Source organism: Homarus americanus, unplaced genomic scaffold (genome assembly GCF_018991925.1).
Source record: "Homarus americanus isolate GMGI-L3 unplaced genomic scaffold, GMGI_Hamer_2.0 scaffold26271, whole genome shotgun sequence".
NCBI classification, from domain to species: Eukaryota; Metazoa; Arthropoda; class Malacostraca; order Decapoda; family Nephropidae; genus Homarus; species Homarus americanus.
The window spans coordinates 82,423-100,500 of record NW_024752330.1 but is presented as its reverse complement, the minus strand read 5'-3'; the positions used below and the strand labels follow the sequence as shown (position 1 = coordinate 100,500).

At 41.4% G+C, this 18,078-nt stretch overlaps 1 protein-coding gene and 1 long non-coding RNA gene across 2 annotated transcripts; both read right to left on the bottom strand.

The window, feature by feature from the left end:
* Nucleotides 1–2,480: 2,480 nt before the first annotated feature.
* Nucleotides 2,481–3,209, bottom strand: LOC121855044. Its single transcript, XM_042349870.1, has 3 exons — nucleotides 3,000–3,209; nucleotides 2,785–2,910; nucleotides 2,481–2,619 (listed from the first exon to the last, which is right to left on the bottom strand). Exons 1-3 carry the CDS (start codon nucleotides 3,035–3,037, stop codon nucleotides 2,481–2,483), a joined length of 303 nt encoding a protein of 100 aa, XP_042205804.1. The 5' UTR covers nucleotides 3,038–3,209.
* A 624-nt stretch (nucleotides 3,210–3,833) lies between these two features.
* LOC121855043 lies at nucleotides 3,834–17,244 on the bottom strand. The gene is made up of 3 exons (XR_006086703.1): nucleotides 17,197–17,244; nucleotides 8,399–8,499; nucleotides 3,834–3,936 (listed from the first exon to the last, which is right to left on the bottom strand). It is a non-coding gene; the product is annotated as an uncharacterized LOC121855043 (long non-coding RNA).
* Nucleotides 17,245–18,078: the final 834 nt, after the last annotated feature.

Sequence of the window (18,078 nt, the reverse complement as noted above, 5' to 3'; positions counted from 1 at the left end):
CTCTGTTATGTCGGCAGTAAATGAAGTATGCCATAATGTCACGAAAATAATCTCAACTCGACTCGACAACAACTCTGGTAATCAAAATATGGAACACTCAAAAAGTTTATTAAAACTCAGTGGATGGCTGAAATTACATTTTTTTACTATTGGGTATGTGGGTTATTCACAGTTAATGCACAGCGGAGGTCATCTTTTACGTAGAGCCGATTACGCTGTTTCTATTTAATGCTCAATAACGTGGAAAAATCGGCTTCGCAGAGATAGGTAGACGAGAATGGTAGAAGCATCTGGGTAGCGATTTTACTGATATTAGGTAACGGCCCATTGCCACCCAAAACTCAGTCAAACTTCTCTTCGAATATGTCAATGGCAAATGATTCGTTTCGGAGTTCCAGGAATTTATCTTGAATTGCCTCTGGTCTGTTCTCCACGCGAAGGTTGACAAAATGGATGATGACAATGAGTCATACATTGTGATGCTTGCCTCATTGCCATTTAAATCATGAAAATATTTAAGAAATTTTATCTCCAGTGACTCCAGATGCTCAAGAATGTCGCTTTTCAGCACAGGATCAAGCTTTTTTCCAACACTGTCTTGAACTTCAGACAATCTTTCAAACATAGCAATGTTTCTTTGTTCACTTTCCTGCACCAGCTTTGGAGTTTGGCAACAACTCATGAGATGACCTTGGAAAAGAATAATATTAGTCGCCCTGCCTTGGAACTTGAGGCTTCAGCTGGTTCTTCTTCTCAAAATAACAGCAAGATAACCAAGTCTTTTTTCCATAGTTCTTCATCGCAATGCTACAGGAGGTCATGTTTCATTTGAAGATTAAATAAATGTTTGACTTCTGAAAGAAGTTAAAATCACGGTTCAGAACATTACCTTTCAAAGCTAGCGTACAGCAGTATACAACAGCAACGTTTTCTTGATTTACATAAATGTTTTTGCATCTCCTTGAACATTTGGTGTTGAGGTACTGCCTTCATGTAGTTAACTATCTTGATTGCGACCTCAAGAGCCATCTTCAAAGCCAGGGCGTAACGATGAATCATGCAGTGGGTTCCTTTGCTTGTGGTGGAACCTCTTCACCTTTGCTTGGAATTCGATTTGGAACCAAGCATGGCAGGAGCACCAACTGTACAAACACCGCTTAAATTTCCATCGAACTCCTCCCGCGTCGAAGAATAACGTCATTTTTACATGACGTCTTCAGCTTTGTCGTTGTTTTTAGAGCAATGCAGAAGAAGAATTCTTCCTTGATATCATCTCCTGGACATAACGAACAATTGGCAGTAGCTGAGCAGGAACTAACATCGGTCGATTCATCAATTTGAAAATCAAACAAGATTCATGATCTGCTGTTACACATCTTCCGACATCACTAATGCTGCGCTGCACTGTTATTCAACAAGGATACCTGTTATATTTTGCGAGCCGCAGATCTTGTCGCGAACTCGTTCGACAATCAGAAAGGTACAACAAGGCTTGATGATCTCTTCCCATCCGAATGTGTTTTTTCTTTGCAATATGAAGAGAAACTTCATAAGAAGCCTGGACTGTTGCTACATATTGCTGTTGCTTTAAATTTATTTCTATCCACTTGAAAAATTCGGGAACCTGCTTTGCATGTTGTGCGAGATTCGTCTAAAGAACCAACTTCAACTTGTATGGTTGTGCTAGTATACTGTCATACCGTTCAAGTTTTATTTAGAATTAATTAATGATTAACATCATTAGTATTAAGGCATTCTGTTATGAAGATCAAGCATTATTTAATTTTTATGAACTCACGCCGTTCAAATTACCCCATGGCCCCAGGTTGAGAACCACTGCCGGGTTAGAGCAAGGTGTCCCCGTGTGCACCGAAGGCTGATTGTAGTAGTGTGTTGTACCCACACTGTTCCTAATGGCCAATGGGCTACCATGCCTATTTTCTTTCTTATGAAATGTGTACAGTAATAAGTTGTTTCAACCTAGAATACGCATCCAGCCTTAACAAGATAAAATATGAAATGCTAGGAATCATTTTAATTTCTGCTTGTAAAATAATTTTTATAAGAATCTTACTTTTCGGCTACAACGCCCACCATGCCCGACCAGGACCCATCATCCCTCTTAGTGCCCTAAGACCCATCAGGCGGCCGCACGAACGTGTACCTGACAAGGAAAGGAAAGGTAGACAGGCATGTTAAGTCTCAATCTATATGGAAGGAAAAAGAGGTCGTTTTTTTTTCACATTTGTTTAATAAGGGCAATGGTGTTCTTTTTTTATTATATATTTTTCTCATGGTAATTGCTTGTAATTAGCTTCATGAAAAGACATGATTAAGAGGGTAGCTATATGGGCTGTATACACACCGACACTTCCTTTGAGCTGCGAATAGCAACAGATACGTCTCAATGAGCACTTTCCCTAAAACTCATTAAAATTGCGAGAACCTTTAAAAACCGTCAACGAAAATAACTCATGAAGTTAATAGACTTGGCCAGCAGGAGGAGAAGGTTGACCATGGGTCCCTTGAAGGAGATTGGGTGGTCTGACTGCCCTGATCCGGTGAGCGCTGCGTGAGGCTGATTCCGCCACCACGACCAGTGACGCCCCGTGCTCGAACCTGCTCACCACCATCACCACAGTAACAACAACAAGGTCTTACAAGTATCAGTTATTAGTTTCAGTTGCCAAAGGCTGATGGAAGATCAAGTCGGCAATTATATTTTCCTGTATGGTTGTGTTCTATTCTTATTACTTAAAAAACTGGAAACAGTCACATCCTTACTTGGAGAACTTGTTAGGGAAGAGCGGAGGTGGGAAGTGAGAGTGAGGCCTCGTTGGTGTCCAGGACGCTAACCTCAACGCCTGAGTTCCCTGCTGGCTGTAGGGCAGGTGAATGTACAGAGAACACCTATGGAAGAAGAAGGAGTTCAGATGCTATCCCTGTAAACCTGACAGTTTGACAGAGAGTAGGAATTATCAGATCAACATATCAATTACCTCTGGGAATTATTTGTCTTGTCCGCGATGAACAACATGGCGTTATTCCCGGAGAGTAATTCGTGTATGTGTTGGAGTTCCGTGAGGGGCCGGCGGTGACGACGAGGAGCCTGTTGACCACACCAGGAGGCGGCCCTTGAGGGACCACTCGGCGAAGGCGGCGAGGAAGGCTGGGTCGTCGCTCACCACCACCACCGTCACGCACCACGACACCTGCCGCAGCTGTTGACGTCAACATGGTAGAAGTTATGTGAGAGTGACCTACCCGCCTCAGTAGTAATGCGAGAGACCTACCCGCCTCTGTAGTAATGTGAGAGTGACCTACCCGCCCCAGTAATGTGAGAGTGACCTACCCGCCTCAGTAGTAATGTGAGAGTGACCTACCTGCCCCAGTAGTAATGTGAGAGTGACCTACCCGCCTCAGTAGTAATGTGAGAGTGACCTACCCGCCTCATTAGTAATGTGAGAGTGACCTACCCGCCTCAGTCGTAATGTAGAGTGACCTACCCGCCTCAGTAGTTATGTGAGTGACCTACCCGCCTCAGTAGTAATGTGAGAGTGACCTACCTGCCGAGCCTCGTCGACACCAGATGATCAAACTCCTAAAGGAATTATATCGTTAACCACAACATGTGTATATCCCATTACGGAGATAAACTACTTATTATGGTAAGGTTACAAGGTGTCCATCTTAGATATCTTAATGTTATCCCTAACAGCACGCTCTCTTCAAGGATGAATTTAGGAAGCACCGACAAGTAGCTGATAACGATTGACTCACACATTATTATATCACTGAAAACCCAGATTACTCACTGAGATCATAGCGGCTGCCGAGGTAGTGCCATCTGTGATCAGAATTACTGAACAGTGAGCTTGTCACTTTTTGAGTGCTGAGCCACGGCGCCTGAAGCTAATGATAGTGTCTTCCATTTCTCTGTTGATTGTGAGAAAAAAGTTTTATTTCAATTTAGTATTCGTTAAGAATTAAATCTTAATATACATTTATATACAAATTTTTTACTACTTTGCTGTCACTAGGAACAAGTATGACGATCATCCAGCTATGATACAATGATATGAGTTATTGAGGATGTCACCTTCGTTGGTGAGCTCTGAGGTGACTGAGAGGGCGATACGGGATCGTAAGGTACAGTCGTCCACAGATGTTGCATCCACAGGGCTACATCTAGTGCGGGAGGGGCGGCGGCAGCATCTTTCCGGCGCTGGCGCTTATCTGCCTCTGTATGCAGTCGGGCTAACTCGAAAGTATTAACACCTTGTGTGCTCCTCAGCGTTACGGTGTGGACTGTGAAGTCGATTTGGCACTTTTCAGGTTTGTCTCAAGATTTTCCTTCCAGCATTACGTTTACCATTCCTTAGGTGACTGGAAAGTTGCTGCTTTGGCAGTCTACTGTCGTCCATGTGGGTAACATGGCCAGTCCATCTTATTTGTTCATGGATAATGGGGCCTCGATGCCTCTACAGTTGGTGTCAGCTAGAATACTGGCATTTGTTTTCTTGTCTTCGGAGATGGAACATTGATTACGTTGGTCAAAGTTTTCAAGTGCTTTGAGGTGCATCCTGTATTTGACCCATGTCTCGCTGACACAGAGCAGAATGGAAAGGACCACTGCTCGATATACGTGCAACTTTGTAGATAATTTCAGCTTCCTCCTACAGTTGAAAACACGGGTACAGAGTCTGCCAGGCTTGAGATGCACATCTGATCCAATGTTGAATCTCTTCATCGATGTCCGCAGTAGTGGACAGGTCTGCATACTGAAGTTCAGTAACGGAAACTGCCGACACCTTTGTTCTTGCCTGGAGTCGTCTTTGTTTAAAAGTAACTTCCTCCAGCACTAGATATCACCGCTGGCTAAATTGGTACTGGCACGAGTAAGGAAGGCAACCAAGAAAATGGAAGTTGGTGTCAGTATACATCTATGTTTTGCCTCCTGGATGAGGAAGAACTCAGGCTGGATGTCACTGTAGGACATTGCCGTTCATGCCATTGTGGAGTTGCCTTACAATCGCCATGAATTTTGGTAGGCAGCTGAGGTCCACTTGAGGGCTTCCTGTTGACTGAGTCGAGTGCCTTGGGAAGATTGATAAAGGCAATGTTTGGCCACGACGCTGTTCTCTGTACTTCTCCTGTATCTGGCTGGCAGCAAAGATCATGCCAGTGGTGCCAGTGATGGTCTAAACTCTTAGCACATTGAGATTCGGGAGGAAGTCTTCTGCCTCAGGAAGAAGTCTGTTTAGGTGGACTCAGGCGATAATCTTGCCAGCTACGGACGAAGCGAGATCCGCTGTAGATGCCACAGTCTCACGGTCTCCTTGTTCTTATAAATATTAACGATGAAGGCTTTTAGAGTTTGGAGGATTTCCTCCTTTTTCCATATATTCTCCAGGAGAGAGTGGATACAGCTGGTAGCAGAGGTCCTCCTGCTTTATGCAACTAAGCTGGCTTTGCTATTTTTCACCTGTTTGATGGCAGTAGCTACTTCATCCAGAGATGGAAGACAGCTGGGTGGGTCAGCTTTGGGTGCTGAAGGACCTACTGAATAGTCAGGACATCCACGTTGGTGTTTCGGTTGAGCAGCAAATGGTATTGCTCTTTCAGTGCTAACGATGCCTTCTTCTTCTTTATTTAGGAGTTACCATTGGATGAACGAGGTACTGCACCAGAAGTGATTGGTCCATAAAATGTTTTGTGGAATTAAAAATTCGCCCATCTTGTGTTGATCTGCAAGTTTTTGCTTTTCATGTGCTTTATTATTCAACCATCTGTTCTTTAGATTCAATGTTTGCTCTTTACCGCTTTCCACTTGTGAACAGTATCAGTTTTGATCTGAGACTGAGGGTTGTTCTTCCAGTCAGTTAGGCCATGACGTTTATCATCGATGAGTCCGTTGATTTCTGGGTCATTTTCATCAAACCAATCCTGGTGTATTCTTTCGATCTGGCCAAGGCTCTTTCTACAGGTTTTGTTATGACAGTGTCCAGAATACCCCATTCGGCAGTGGTAAAAGGGTTGTTTGTTATCGTTTTTTATCAGCCTATGTTCAGGCGCTCTCTGAAAGCATGTGCTACTGCTGGATCCTCAGACACTTAAAACATCTTCGAGCTTGTTGCCTTCACCATTTGGGGCGACGTGAAATAAGAGTTTGGTTTTGACGAGGCGATGATTATTGTCACAGTGTTCGATGATTATTGTCACAGTGTTCTGAGATACATGGCTCAGGTGATAAGGACATCTCTGTGATCTCTTTCTCTGACAATGATGTAGTCAATGAGATGCCAGTGTTTGGATCGTGGGTGTTGCCACTGACCCTTGATTGTCAACCTTCCTAAACAAGGTAGTGGTGAGAGTGAGGTTGAGTTCAGCACACTTGCTTAGGAGGAGTTGGCGCTGGGATTACACTTGTCTACTCGGTTTCTCAGTGGTTCCTGCCATATGTCAGCATCTCTTCCAACTCTGGCATTGAAGTCACGTAGGAGCACAACCTTTTCTTCTCTGGGGATAGAGGTTAGCAATCTGTCGAGGTGGTAAAATAATTTCTTGAAGTCATCCTCTGATCCAGTGTCAGGGCATATGCACTGATGAAGAAGGCATGACTTGAGTAATTCAGTGGGACTTGGAGTGTCAACAAGCGCTCATTGAACCACAGGTATGTCAGTTAGCCTATGTAGAATGGATTGGCGAATGGGCCAACTCTATAAATGCGGGTTTTTCTCTAAAGCAGGCTTACCCTTCCCAAAGTACAGCCAGACCCCCGCTCTGTGAGCCGACCTGAGGGCGGTTCTTCTTTCATGACGCTCATTTGTGCAGTATCCAGAAAGGCCTGACATTCCATGCAGCGACCATAAGAGGTTGTATAGTATGCTTGCTTTGATCTGTGATTTTGATTGTGTTTCGACCGTATAAAGATGACCTTACTTGGTGCAGTTGCCCAGTCAGGTTGGGTCTTTAGGCAGGCTATGTTTAGGGCGCCTTTTCTAGTCCCTCCCCATGTGGGGTGAGCACAGTGGCACAGGCAGGACCGGATTACACTGCTGCCTAGACCCCAGTGCATACACGACCAACATATCTATGCCGCCCATGTGCAGAGTTGGACTAAAGACTCCCGGCAGTCATATCCACTTGTCTCCGTCGCCACTCATCCGTTACTATAGGACCTTTGTGGGTATAGGGATTTTGATGATGATGAGGGGTATGATGAGCTGGATTATGGCTGTATGTGAGTCGATTTATGTGGTGTTAAGGAGAGCAGACTGCAACCACACATCTTGGCTCTCCTTTTCCTAATCCAGTGGTGCAAGTGTTGCAACGACTGGGGAAGTTGCAATGAACTGACGGTAGCCCAGTCTTTTTATTACGCCTTGTAGCCTGTCCATCATGTATTGTCTTAGTCGCGGTGTAGTCGTTGGGTTCCCATGGTGGTCACTTCTACCGCCTATACTGTCGTGAGGTCTTACTGGAGAGCTGTAGGCATCTGCCTGATGCGGACTCCACCCAGATTTTTCTCATTTGGGATTTACTCCCATAGCCACCGACCAGGGTTAATCCGCCAAGGCAGCGGGGCAGTGGTTGGTAGGCGCTAAGACTTGTTAACATGCCAGTGGGCCTATGAGCTATCCCCTGGGCATTGCTGCCCCAAGATCTTTGTTGGAATTTCCATGAGGAGGCACAGCAGGAGCTTTGATGTGTACTGGCATGGGTAGACTTATGCAAGTTGTTTCCTGTTCGCAACGAGAGATAACCAGCGGCGTAGCTGCAAACGAGAGAAACAAGCAGTGCTTGCACTTTAATACTAACATTACTCTGCCAGGCTAGATGCATTACAGCACCCTGTGGCGCGTGCACACACACACACACACGTACATATATATGTATATGTACTGTATATATATGATGTAAGTCGCAAGACCTCTCCTTAGGACTCTATTCCACTACCTGTTCCACGAAAATTACCCATAAGTGGGGATTTCTCGGTTAAGTCAATTTTCTTAGGCAAGGTGACCCACTTCAATCTGACACACACTAACTTTCGTGCTCCTGCTGGGCGTGTATTTAGCTATCGGGGATAATAATGAAGTCCCATTATAGCATTAGCAAATGTACTGACTATGTTTATGTTTCTTCAGTGTAATTAACATATTCATGTAAAAATGAAAGTGGAAAAAATACACACATACCCATACTACTTGGTAGCACGTCCTTGTTTTAGATAAACTGACTCTCCATCATCAATGGATTTCAAACCCTATAAAATATACTTGCATGAACCTACACCTAATTTCTAAAAAAAAATATATATATATAAATATTATATTATCATAAAACATCGGCTTATACACAGATATGTCATAGAAGAAATAGGCGGTATCCTCACCTTTATGGAATGATGGATGAGCCAATACAACGGAGGTAAACAGTGTGAGGAGCAGCAGCATACAAGTGTAATCCTCTCTCATGGTCATTCTCTCACCTCCACTGTGATAGAAACACCATTATCAATATGGGAGGAATAACTGCTATCATGGCTATGTAGCCTCTTCATATTGCTGGAGCCTCATGAATACAATACGATTTTGATCCAAATGAATGTTATCTTTATGTCTGTCCTTCAGTTTGCTGCCAACGTTTCTAGAAACGTTTTTCCTCCCTGTCTAACGTGTATGCCGATATACTGTAGTCAAGTACACTAATATTTTTTAAGAAATTTTATTATATACACCCATGCCTAATAATGCTGGTGTGTAAATTGTGCATTCAGATTTTTCTTTATATGGATAAACACATATTCTTCACCTGGTGTAATGGTGATTGTCAGACCAAACCTTACAGCCCAGAATTATGCGCATATAACAGCAAGAGCACTGCAGACCTCGTGGTACCACCACATTCCGGGTTGGCACACCTCAGGTCGACCAAGGGACTTGACCTCGCCCGCTAATGACGTGAGCCGGTGACCTACAACCGCACCTAGCCAAGACCCTGGCCAGGACCACACCTGCACACAACTATCCAGATCAAACCAGTTTAGTGTTAATTGTTAGAGGTCAGAAGCCGGCTGGGCCGACCCCATATAAAGGCCTGATCCCGTCCACGGGCATTCATTATCATTATCATTCTAATTCTGGTCATACTGATTCTCATTCTGGTTGCTGTATCCCCTCCCGTTCGGGTCGTCACTCGGTTCACTAAGCAGAGTCACGCGTCCCTCCCCAGGTCGGGAGACCTCCCGACCAGACCACGGCATCGCCAGCTAAGCAGACTCTCCCGCAAGGCGCAGCCAGCACTCACTGGGCCTACGTCAGGGTACACGTGAGTCTTGTCAGAACGTCCTAGGGTGAGTTACCTACTGTGGGAAGTGTATTCATTCAGGTGTGTCCGAGTCAGTGTCAAGTAACGTAAAGCATAATGTGTTAGTACCCCGATATAATAGTGATATTAATGTGTCCATGTCATTAGTGAAGTAATAAATAGTTGTATCAAGAGGTGTTTAACAAGTTGTCCTTTAAAGTGATATATGTGTATTGACATACGAGATAAGATAAGCGTAGTGAAGCTGTGCAAATAACATCCTGGCCACGCTACCAAGTTTCCTATCTTTACATTCCTACTCTCTATACTTCCTACTTATATGTAATTCTCTTCTTGTGAGATTCGTCTCATTACACTGGTAAACGTATTAATCGATTGGGAAGGAGAATTTTCCCAAAATAGTGAGTTATTTTACAAACTAAACCTTTTATTAGCTGAGGGAATTACCCATTACAATCCATGTCTTAATTAATCACGTTTCTTACATCAAACCATCGTTTCCATCTTTATTCCTGATGACGTTTGTATGTTTCAACCCTTAAGCCTTTCAAGAAAACTGTCAAGTTTAGTAAAGAATTTGCTCAGTGTCACTTTAGGTACACAAATAGGAATATATTCAATTTTTTTTATAATATATTAAATATTTTATGCATATTTTTCCCATTTAACTTAATGTCCTTTAATTAAAACTTAGATAAGTGACTGCATTGATACATTTATGTTGTGAAATAAGTACATTTACCGAACATGGAAAATGTTAACTGATTAAGCAAAATCTAAGAGCGTAAATGAAGCATCTCTGATGAATGATGATGCTTAGGATCTGTAATTCAGAAACAGCCGTAGTTGTCGTAGTGACCACTAACAGCAACGTAAGTGTTGCCAATATAGTCGACTCACATGCTAGGCGTCCAATCTCGCGCTATCGAGTTAACTATGAATATTTTGATATGTGCGGACAACTTCTTGAATCTAATGAATATATATGCATTAAGTGTAAAGCTGCTAAGATAAACATTAGCCTGCCCGTAAGTCCAGGTGGAACGTGAATTGTACCAAAATCATTAAATTCAGCCCAAATAAGAATACGTGAAGTCACCCTTTAAATGTATCCTACACAGAAGCCTCAGATACCGTATCAAGTACGTAACATTATAGATTGCCACCTACAGTATCGCAGGGTCTATCGAGCTGGAACTACTATGAGTATACTGCGGTCTACCGAGGTTAGAAGTAAGGCTGAGTTGGGATAGCTATATTAGAATGAATTAAGGATTGGGTTGGGTTTGGTTTGGGTTAATAGACGCTATAGTATAAATATCCCGTTAGACCAACTCCAGCTCAGTAGACCAGCCTCCAGCTCAGTAGACCAACTCCAGCTCTGTGAACAACTCAGCTCATTGGGCCATCACGTCTCAGTGAACAACTTCAGCTCAGTAGCCAACTCAGCAGCTTGGTAGACCCAACTCAGCTCAGTAGATCCAACTCCAACTCGGTAGACCAACTCCAGCTCAGTGAACTGCATCCGTCTCCAGTGGTAACTTCAGCTCGGAAGACCAACTCTCCAGCTCAGTAGGCCAACTCCAGCTCAGTAGACCAACTCCAGCTCGGTAGACCACATCCCAGCTCAATGAGCCAACTCAGCTCAGTAAGACCAACTCCAGCTCGGTAGACCAGCTCCAGTTCGGTAGACGCATCCAGCTCGGTAGACCGCATCCAGCTCGGTAAGACGAACTCCAGCTCGGAAGATTAACGCTCCAGCCTCGGTAGACAGCATCCAGCTCAGTAAGACCAACTCCAGCTCAGTGGGCAACTCCAGATCGGTAGACCAACTCCAGATCGGTAGACCCACATCCAGCTCGTGAATTAACTCTCAGCTCAGTAGACCTTGCTCAGCTCAGTAGGCCAACTCCAGCTCGGTAGACCAACTCCAGCTCGGTAGACCGCATCCCAGCTCGGTAGACCAACTCCGCTCGGTAGACCAACTCCAGCTCAGTAGACCAACTCCAGCTCGGTAGACCGCATCCAGCTCGTGGAGCCGCATCAGCTCGGTAGACCGCATCCAGCTCAAATGAACCAACTCCAGCTCAGTAGACCAACTCCAGCTCGGTAGACCAACTCCAGCTCATTGAATAGCTCAGCTCATTGAGCCGCACCCGTGAGCATCATTTAAAATGTCCTTGTGAACATATTGCTTAATATGCTATTTTGTTTGTCCCAAGTCCCGTGTCTGTTGTTTCTAAACATTATGTTATCATGGTGTATGTTGATCATTCGGTTTAACATGATATTATCTGATGCCTATGCAAACACTACAGTATTATGAATATATAATTAACACTTTTGATGGATCAGGAGTTTTAAGAAGTTAGTTTATTATTAAGCGCACAAACACAACAATGTTATAATCATGGGATCTTTGAACATATGTCAATAAAATAATTTTCTCTGTATATACAGTGAAGATGTCAAAGGATATAAACTCCATTTTCAAAATTAATTTATTAACACTATTTAATTTGGCGTTCCTTCAAATAGCGATATATAAACACATAGTAGTTGTGTAATGCTGAATAAACAACACAACTATCTCAGCGGCAGTGTGTTGAAATATAATACCTCTTGTATTAGGGTTTTATTATACTCATCACAGTTACATTAATGGTGTGTACTGTTCGTGGATGAAAAAGTCTGAACTGAAATCTCATGTATATTACTGAATGACAGTGTTTCGCAGCACACAATTAAATGAAAACGTGCATTTAATGATAAACTGTGATGAACAATCAGACATAGGGTGTTCTACACAGGTATCGACAGGCTTCTGTACGTTCCTCCATTGTATGAGGATATTGTTTTTCTGACATTCATTTTGTTATTTACACTTCTATAAACCTCAAAGTGTTCTCATATTCTCTGTAGCAGTGGAGTTTATGTTCTCTAGGAACAAATTCTTCCCATTGTTCACGGCTTCATGGTTCTTGAACGCAGAAAGCTGTTCTGATTTGATGGTGGATATCACAAATTTCTTTTATTCGCCATATTATTTGAGGAATTTGTTGTCTGGCTGACAGAAAGACAAATCATATTCTTGGAGACGACGGAGGACTGTTTTTGAACTACAACGAAGCTGTAGGGTCTTTATGATGTCAAATCAAGGGCGATTGCGATATCGACCGTTTGCTGCCAGACAATGGCTTCGTCTTCCTCCGTGAGGTCCTCGGGTCTACCACTACGAGGTCTCGTATCTACCACCTCTCTTTTCAGCGTCTTATCACCTGTACACAGTTGTAACACTCATTGCCCATCTCTTGAGCAATGCTACGGGCAGATATTCCACCCACATCACACGAATCGAGCTCGATCGGTTAAAGCTGTTGTCTAAACGTACGACGCTCATTGCCTAACACAGAAATGCGAAATAGTTTATTTTCACACGTTTGACATTAAATTGTTGATGGATTGGCTAATTCATGTGCAACGGTGTCTGTCTTGTACACCTAATACATAAACTTTTTTTCAGTAATGGACCCGGACAGTTATTTCAAACTAATATAGCAAGAATCATTTCGTCTATTGATGTATTAATCAAAATGAACATAAACGTAAATATCGTATTTCTAAAATGGTTCAATCAATTTCAGCACTCAGCCTTACAATCTAAAATTTGGTTAAATCTGCAGAGATGACACAAAATTTAGCTTCCTGTAAACACACACACACACATATACGCCCTCAGTGACCTCCTACCGCAAATAATAAGGTTTGGCGGTGGACTACTACTTGCACTGATAGATATAAGAGAATAACACCATCCATCTATTGTTGAAATAATACAGTTCCTGGTTTATGTACTGTACACCCTGTAAATGTATTGAACGCATATCATTATGTCTAAATCACATGTAACTTCAGCAATGAACTTGTTACGTGGAAGCGTAGTTTCATGACGAAGAGGAGAACCAGGTGATATACAATAAAACGTATTATTATTCCAAAATTTACCTTCCGCAAAATTGAAAAAAGAGCAATATTATTTAAAATCGGTAAAATGACGAGAGACCTACGTACAAAATAAATTCAGAAAAACTAAACTAAACCTGGGGGGTATTACCTTAATTGAGACGAGCCTTAGTGAGAAAAACACAACAGTTCACAGGAAGCTATATCACAAATGGATGGCTTTACTTTACACTGATGCAAGGCTTCCAAAATGAGGAGGTCCGTCTCACAGTTGCTCCTGCCAAGAACTGCGAAACGGGTGGTCATGTTGGTGGTGGGTTGTGTGATTAACTGGCCTGTTCGGGCGGAGGGGCCCAAGTGTTCATGGATGCGAGTTACCAAATATTTTTTTTGCTTTACCAATACATGCTGCCCTACAGCTAGCACGTAAATTGATAAACAACTGAGGATTGAAGGTGAGTGGGTATGGTGTCGTTAGTCTTAAAGAATTTTTAATTGAACTTTTGGTTTTGAAGACTAGTCTAAGAGATATTTGTGGAAAGAATTAAATGAGAAGCTTCTTAAGTTTGTTTCTAAGGGTGAAACTGAGTGGGCCTGTGTACTGGATGGTGAAATAGATAGAATATTTAGGAACGGTGTGGATTTGAGGTTATGCGATCACGTCTCTATGTTCCTCAATTGTTTAAATTCGAAACATGGCAACTTCATATTTACTTGAATTGGAAATGGACAATATTCTACCATTCCTTGATGTTAATATCCACCGTCTTCATAATAGTTTCAGAGACAGCCTTATACAGAACACCAACAGTCACAGGTTGGAGTTCAAAATTTTCATCTCTTATTCCTCTTAATTACAAACGAAATCTAGTTCGTACTCTTACCGACAGATCCATTAGTATAAGTTCAAGCTATTTCCACCTGGACATTGAACTGAAGCACATAAAGGAACTACTCCTTAACAATGGTTTCCCTAAGAGATTTACACATACTTACTATATAGGCAAAACCTAATAGGATTTTAGTCAACAGCCTCAAATCCACACCGTTAATCACACCCCACCCCTGTCGCTCATATATCCACCCAACTTATGTTTGAAGTATCCAGCGTATTCGAGTTAATGTTGATGTTTAGTAACTTGTTCCTCGTCCACTACTCTATTTCCAAACCAATGTTTACCTATCTTTCACCTAAATCTAAATTTGTTTAATTTAAATTCATTGTTACGAGTTCTCTCCTGGTTGGATAGTTTGAGTACCTTTGTTATATCACCTTTGTTCAGCCCTGACTTCCATTTATACACCTCGATCATATCGCCCTCCTCTACATCTCTCGAGGAAGTGCACATTAAGATGCTTTAACCTCTCTCTGGACTAAGGGTTTCTAATGCCGGGATTAGTTTTGTCATTTCCTCTCAATTCTTTCTAGGGATTCAATATCCATTCTGTCGTGCAGTAACCAGAACTGAACTGCGTAATCGAAGTGAGGTCTCACAAGCCAAAATATAGTTTAGGATGACCTCGTTAGTCTTGTAACTAACACTCCTTTGTATGAACCCATGTACTTTATTAGCCTTGTTTCAAAAATACACATTGTTTACAAGGTTTAAGAGCTCTACTTATCATTACTCCTAGATCTTTCTACAGTCGGGTTTTTCTATAACATCGTTGTTCATCTGGCATCTGGTTTCTCTGTTTACATCTACTAGACTAAATACTTTACATCATTTATCACATTACATTTCATCTGCCATTCTTCAAACCATTCGAAAAATTTGTTTAGATCTTCCTGTAGATTTGGAATCACGTCATATTTAATACTCTCAATTTTAGTGCCATCAGCAAATTTACTTATGTTGATGTCTACGACTATATATGTCGTTTATATATGATATATATATATATATATATATATATATATATATATATATATATATATATATATATATATATATATATATATATATATATATATGCAAATAAATCACTGTAGTGCGCGTGATCTAGGTATGCTGATAACCACAAGGAAAGAAAAACACAATTCCCAAGCGCTCGTGTAATTCATCTTCAGGGGTGAGTACAGACTACCCTGAAGATGTGAATTACACAGCGCTGAACTTCTTTTCTCTTTCCTTGTGGTTATCAAAATATATATATATATATATATATATATATATATATATATATATATATATATATATATATATATATATATATATATATATATATATATATATAATGGTTCAAATATTGAGCTATATGGTACTCCACTAGTGACTTTACTCCAATCGGATTTAGCGCCGTTAGTGTTTACTCGCTGTTTCCTGTCCTGTAACTACGTCCTAATCTTTTTTAGAATATCTCAATGCCATGAGCCTCCACTTTTCTTATTAGTCTTTCGTGGGTGACTCTGTCGAAGGCTTTGCCCGTCGTCCACCGATTAAACAGCTTAAAAAGTTAATGATTAGTTAGACATGAACGCCCGCTTGTGAAGCCATGTTGGGAATCATTGATCAACTTGTGCTTCTCCAGGTGATTTCAAATAGAGTTTGAAATGATTGCTTCCATTTTGCCTACAATTGATGTTAGACTGATTGGACAGTAGCTAGAGGATAGTAATCTATCTCCTTCTTAAAACTCGGTATCACATTCGTTATCCTCCAGGATTCTGGTACTACACCTGTTTTTAGGACATGTTAAACAAATTTGCTAGGGGCATACTAAGCTCTTCCTTACATTCCTTTATTACTCTGGCAAATATCTCATCGGGACCTGGCGATTATTAGGCTTTAGCTTGTCTATTTGCTACTAACAGCGTTACTAGTCACTACTATTCACTGAATTTATTTCTTCACTTTCTCTGTAATTATTCGGTGCCTCGGGTATCATGTTTAAATCTTCGGCGGTGAAAACTATTGAAAAATATTTATTCAGATTATTGCTCATTTCTCCTACGTTATCAGTTAGCTCGCCGGTATCTTACTGCATTGGTGCAACCTTTTCACGTGTATTAGTTTGATACATATGAAAGAATCCCTTATATACTGTAAACGCATTGAATTCTCTTTACTGTAGATTATTTTGGGAATGGTTACTGCAGTAACAAACGTTATAATAAGGCCTTGGTGTCACTGTGAACTATTAAACTATACTTTCTACCTGACGTTCTCTAGTCATGGTGACTCTATTGCTACCATGATCGAGCCTGAGTAAAAACACTTAACAGGATGGGCTGGTTTCCTTGATTATCTCAAGGGTAGTGGTCCTGTGTGCTACTATCTAAAGCTATTGGAATTCACATATAATGCCAGTTCTCACTTCATAACAGTAAGTTGAGAAAGGTATCCAGCCATAAAATTACTGTCAAGAATGGAAAACGATAATGATGGTGTTGATATGTACATATGTATGTATGTATGTATATATAATAAAACTGCAGAGTCCAAGCCGTATAAGAAAACAGATTGAACAGTTCAGTAGGGAGAGAATGCAAAGGTCTATCATTGAATTATAGGCACAATGGGAATTCATAGAGTGAGATAGTGAGACAATTAGCTTGCTTTATCTATTAAGGTATTTTTCACATAAGAATAACAGCGCGAACAATCTGGTATGTCTTGTACTATACTGTATGCGTGATGGCAGCTAACTACAAGTTGTGTATTATGCAAATTAAGATAAGGAAATAAAAAAGCTAATGAAAAGCAAATAGAAATTATAACTACTAGTTATCTAAATCTGAAATTTGGATAGTTGTAGATTTCATATTATTAAAAGAAACTGATATGAAGTGAACGTATACTGTATATGGTACTGTATATTTATAAGTCATTTTAACTATGTAAAGATCAGATATAATAGAATGAAAACAGTGTAATAAGATAACGGGTAATGTCTTACAAGTAGAGTGATGAACGAATGCAGCTGCCAGAGGGTGTTGAACTTGGTGCAGCAGAGGAATGGGGATATCTGGTTCACTATGATGCTTATATCTGCTCGCCCAAACCTGAAAGGTTGGGTTAGGAGGATGAAGATTTGCGGTAATTGTTGGTAATGGAAATGTGTTTTGAAGTTGATTGTCTCTGGGAGGTGCAACAGAGTTGATTGGTTGAAAACATCGCATCAGGACCAATAGCTGATCATGCCGGGCCGAGGATGCCAGGAACCACTAAGTGGCGTATTTATCGACTGCGGTATGTTCATCGTCTGAGATCGTCCTGAGGAAGACTAGAGTCACCGGTTCCTGAAATGCAACCAGAAATTACTTAGTAAAATTACTTTGTACACTGTTCTATTTAGTACGTGTTTTGCTTATGTCAGAGTAACGTTACTCTGACCACCTATGTGATACGGGTAGTCCCCATTAGAGGTTCACGGCGCCATAAGCTCGTTGAACAGGCTTTGTGTGAAATATAACAGAGTCTAGGACTGCTTTAGTATCCTGGTAGTCAGTGGTTATCGTTCCCCAGTCAGATCATGGGCTCGTGGGCCGTGGGTTCGAATCCTGCCGGGTTGAGTGTTGATTGTATGTAGAAGTCCGCATGTTTATTAAGCATGAAATATATATAATATATATATATATAATCACACGGGAAAAGGAAACAAAGGAGCACATTAGCTTTCGTCTTTATTCAAAAACATCTTCAGAGGCAACTGGATTACATGGACAGAGAGGCTTAAATATACACTGACCTTATTAAACATGAGGTCAGGTCATAATGATGTCATCCACTAATCCCCACACCAACACCAACACACGTAGAGGAGCTTAAAGAAGGGGGC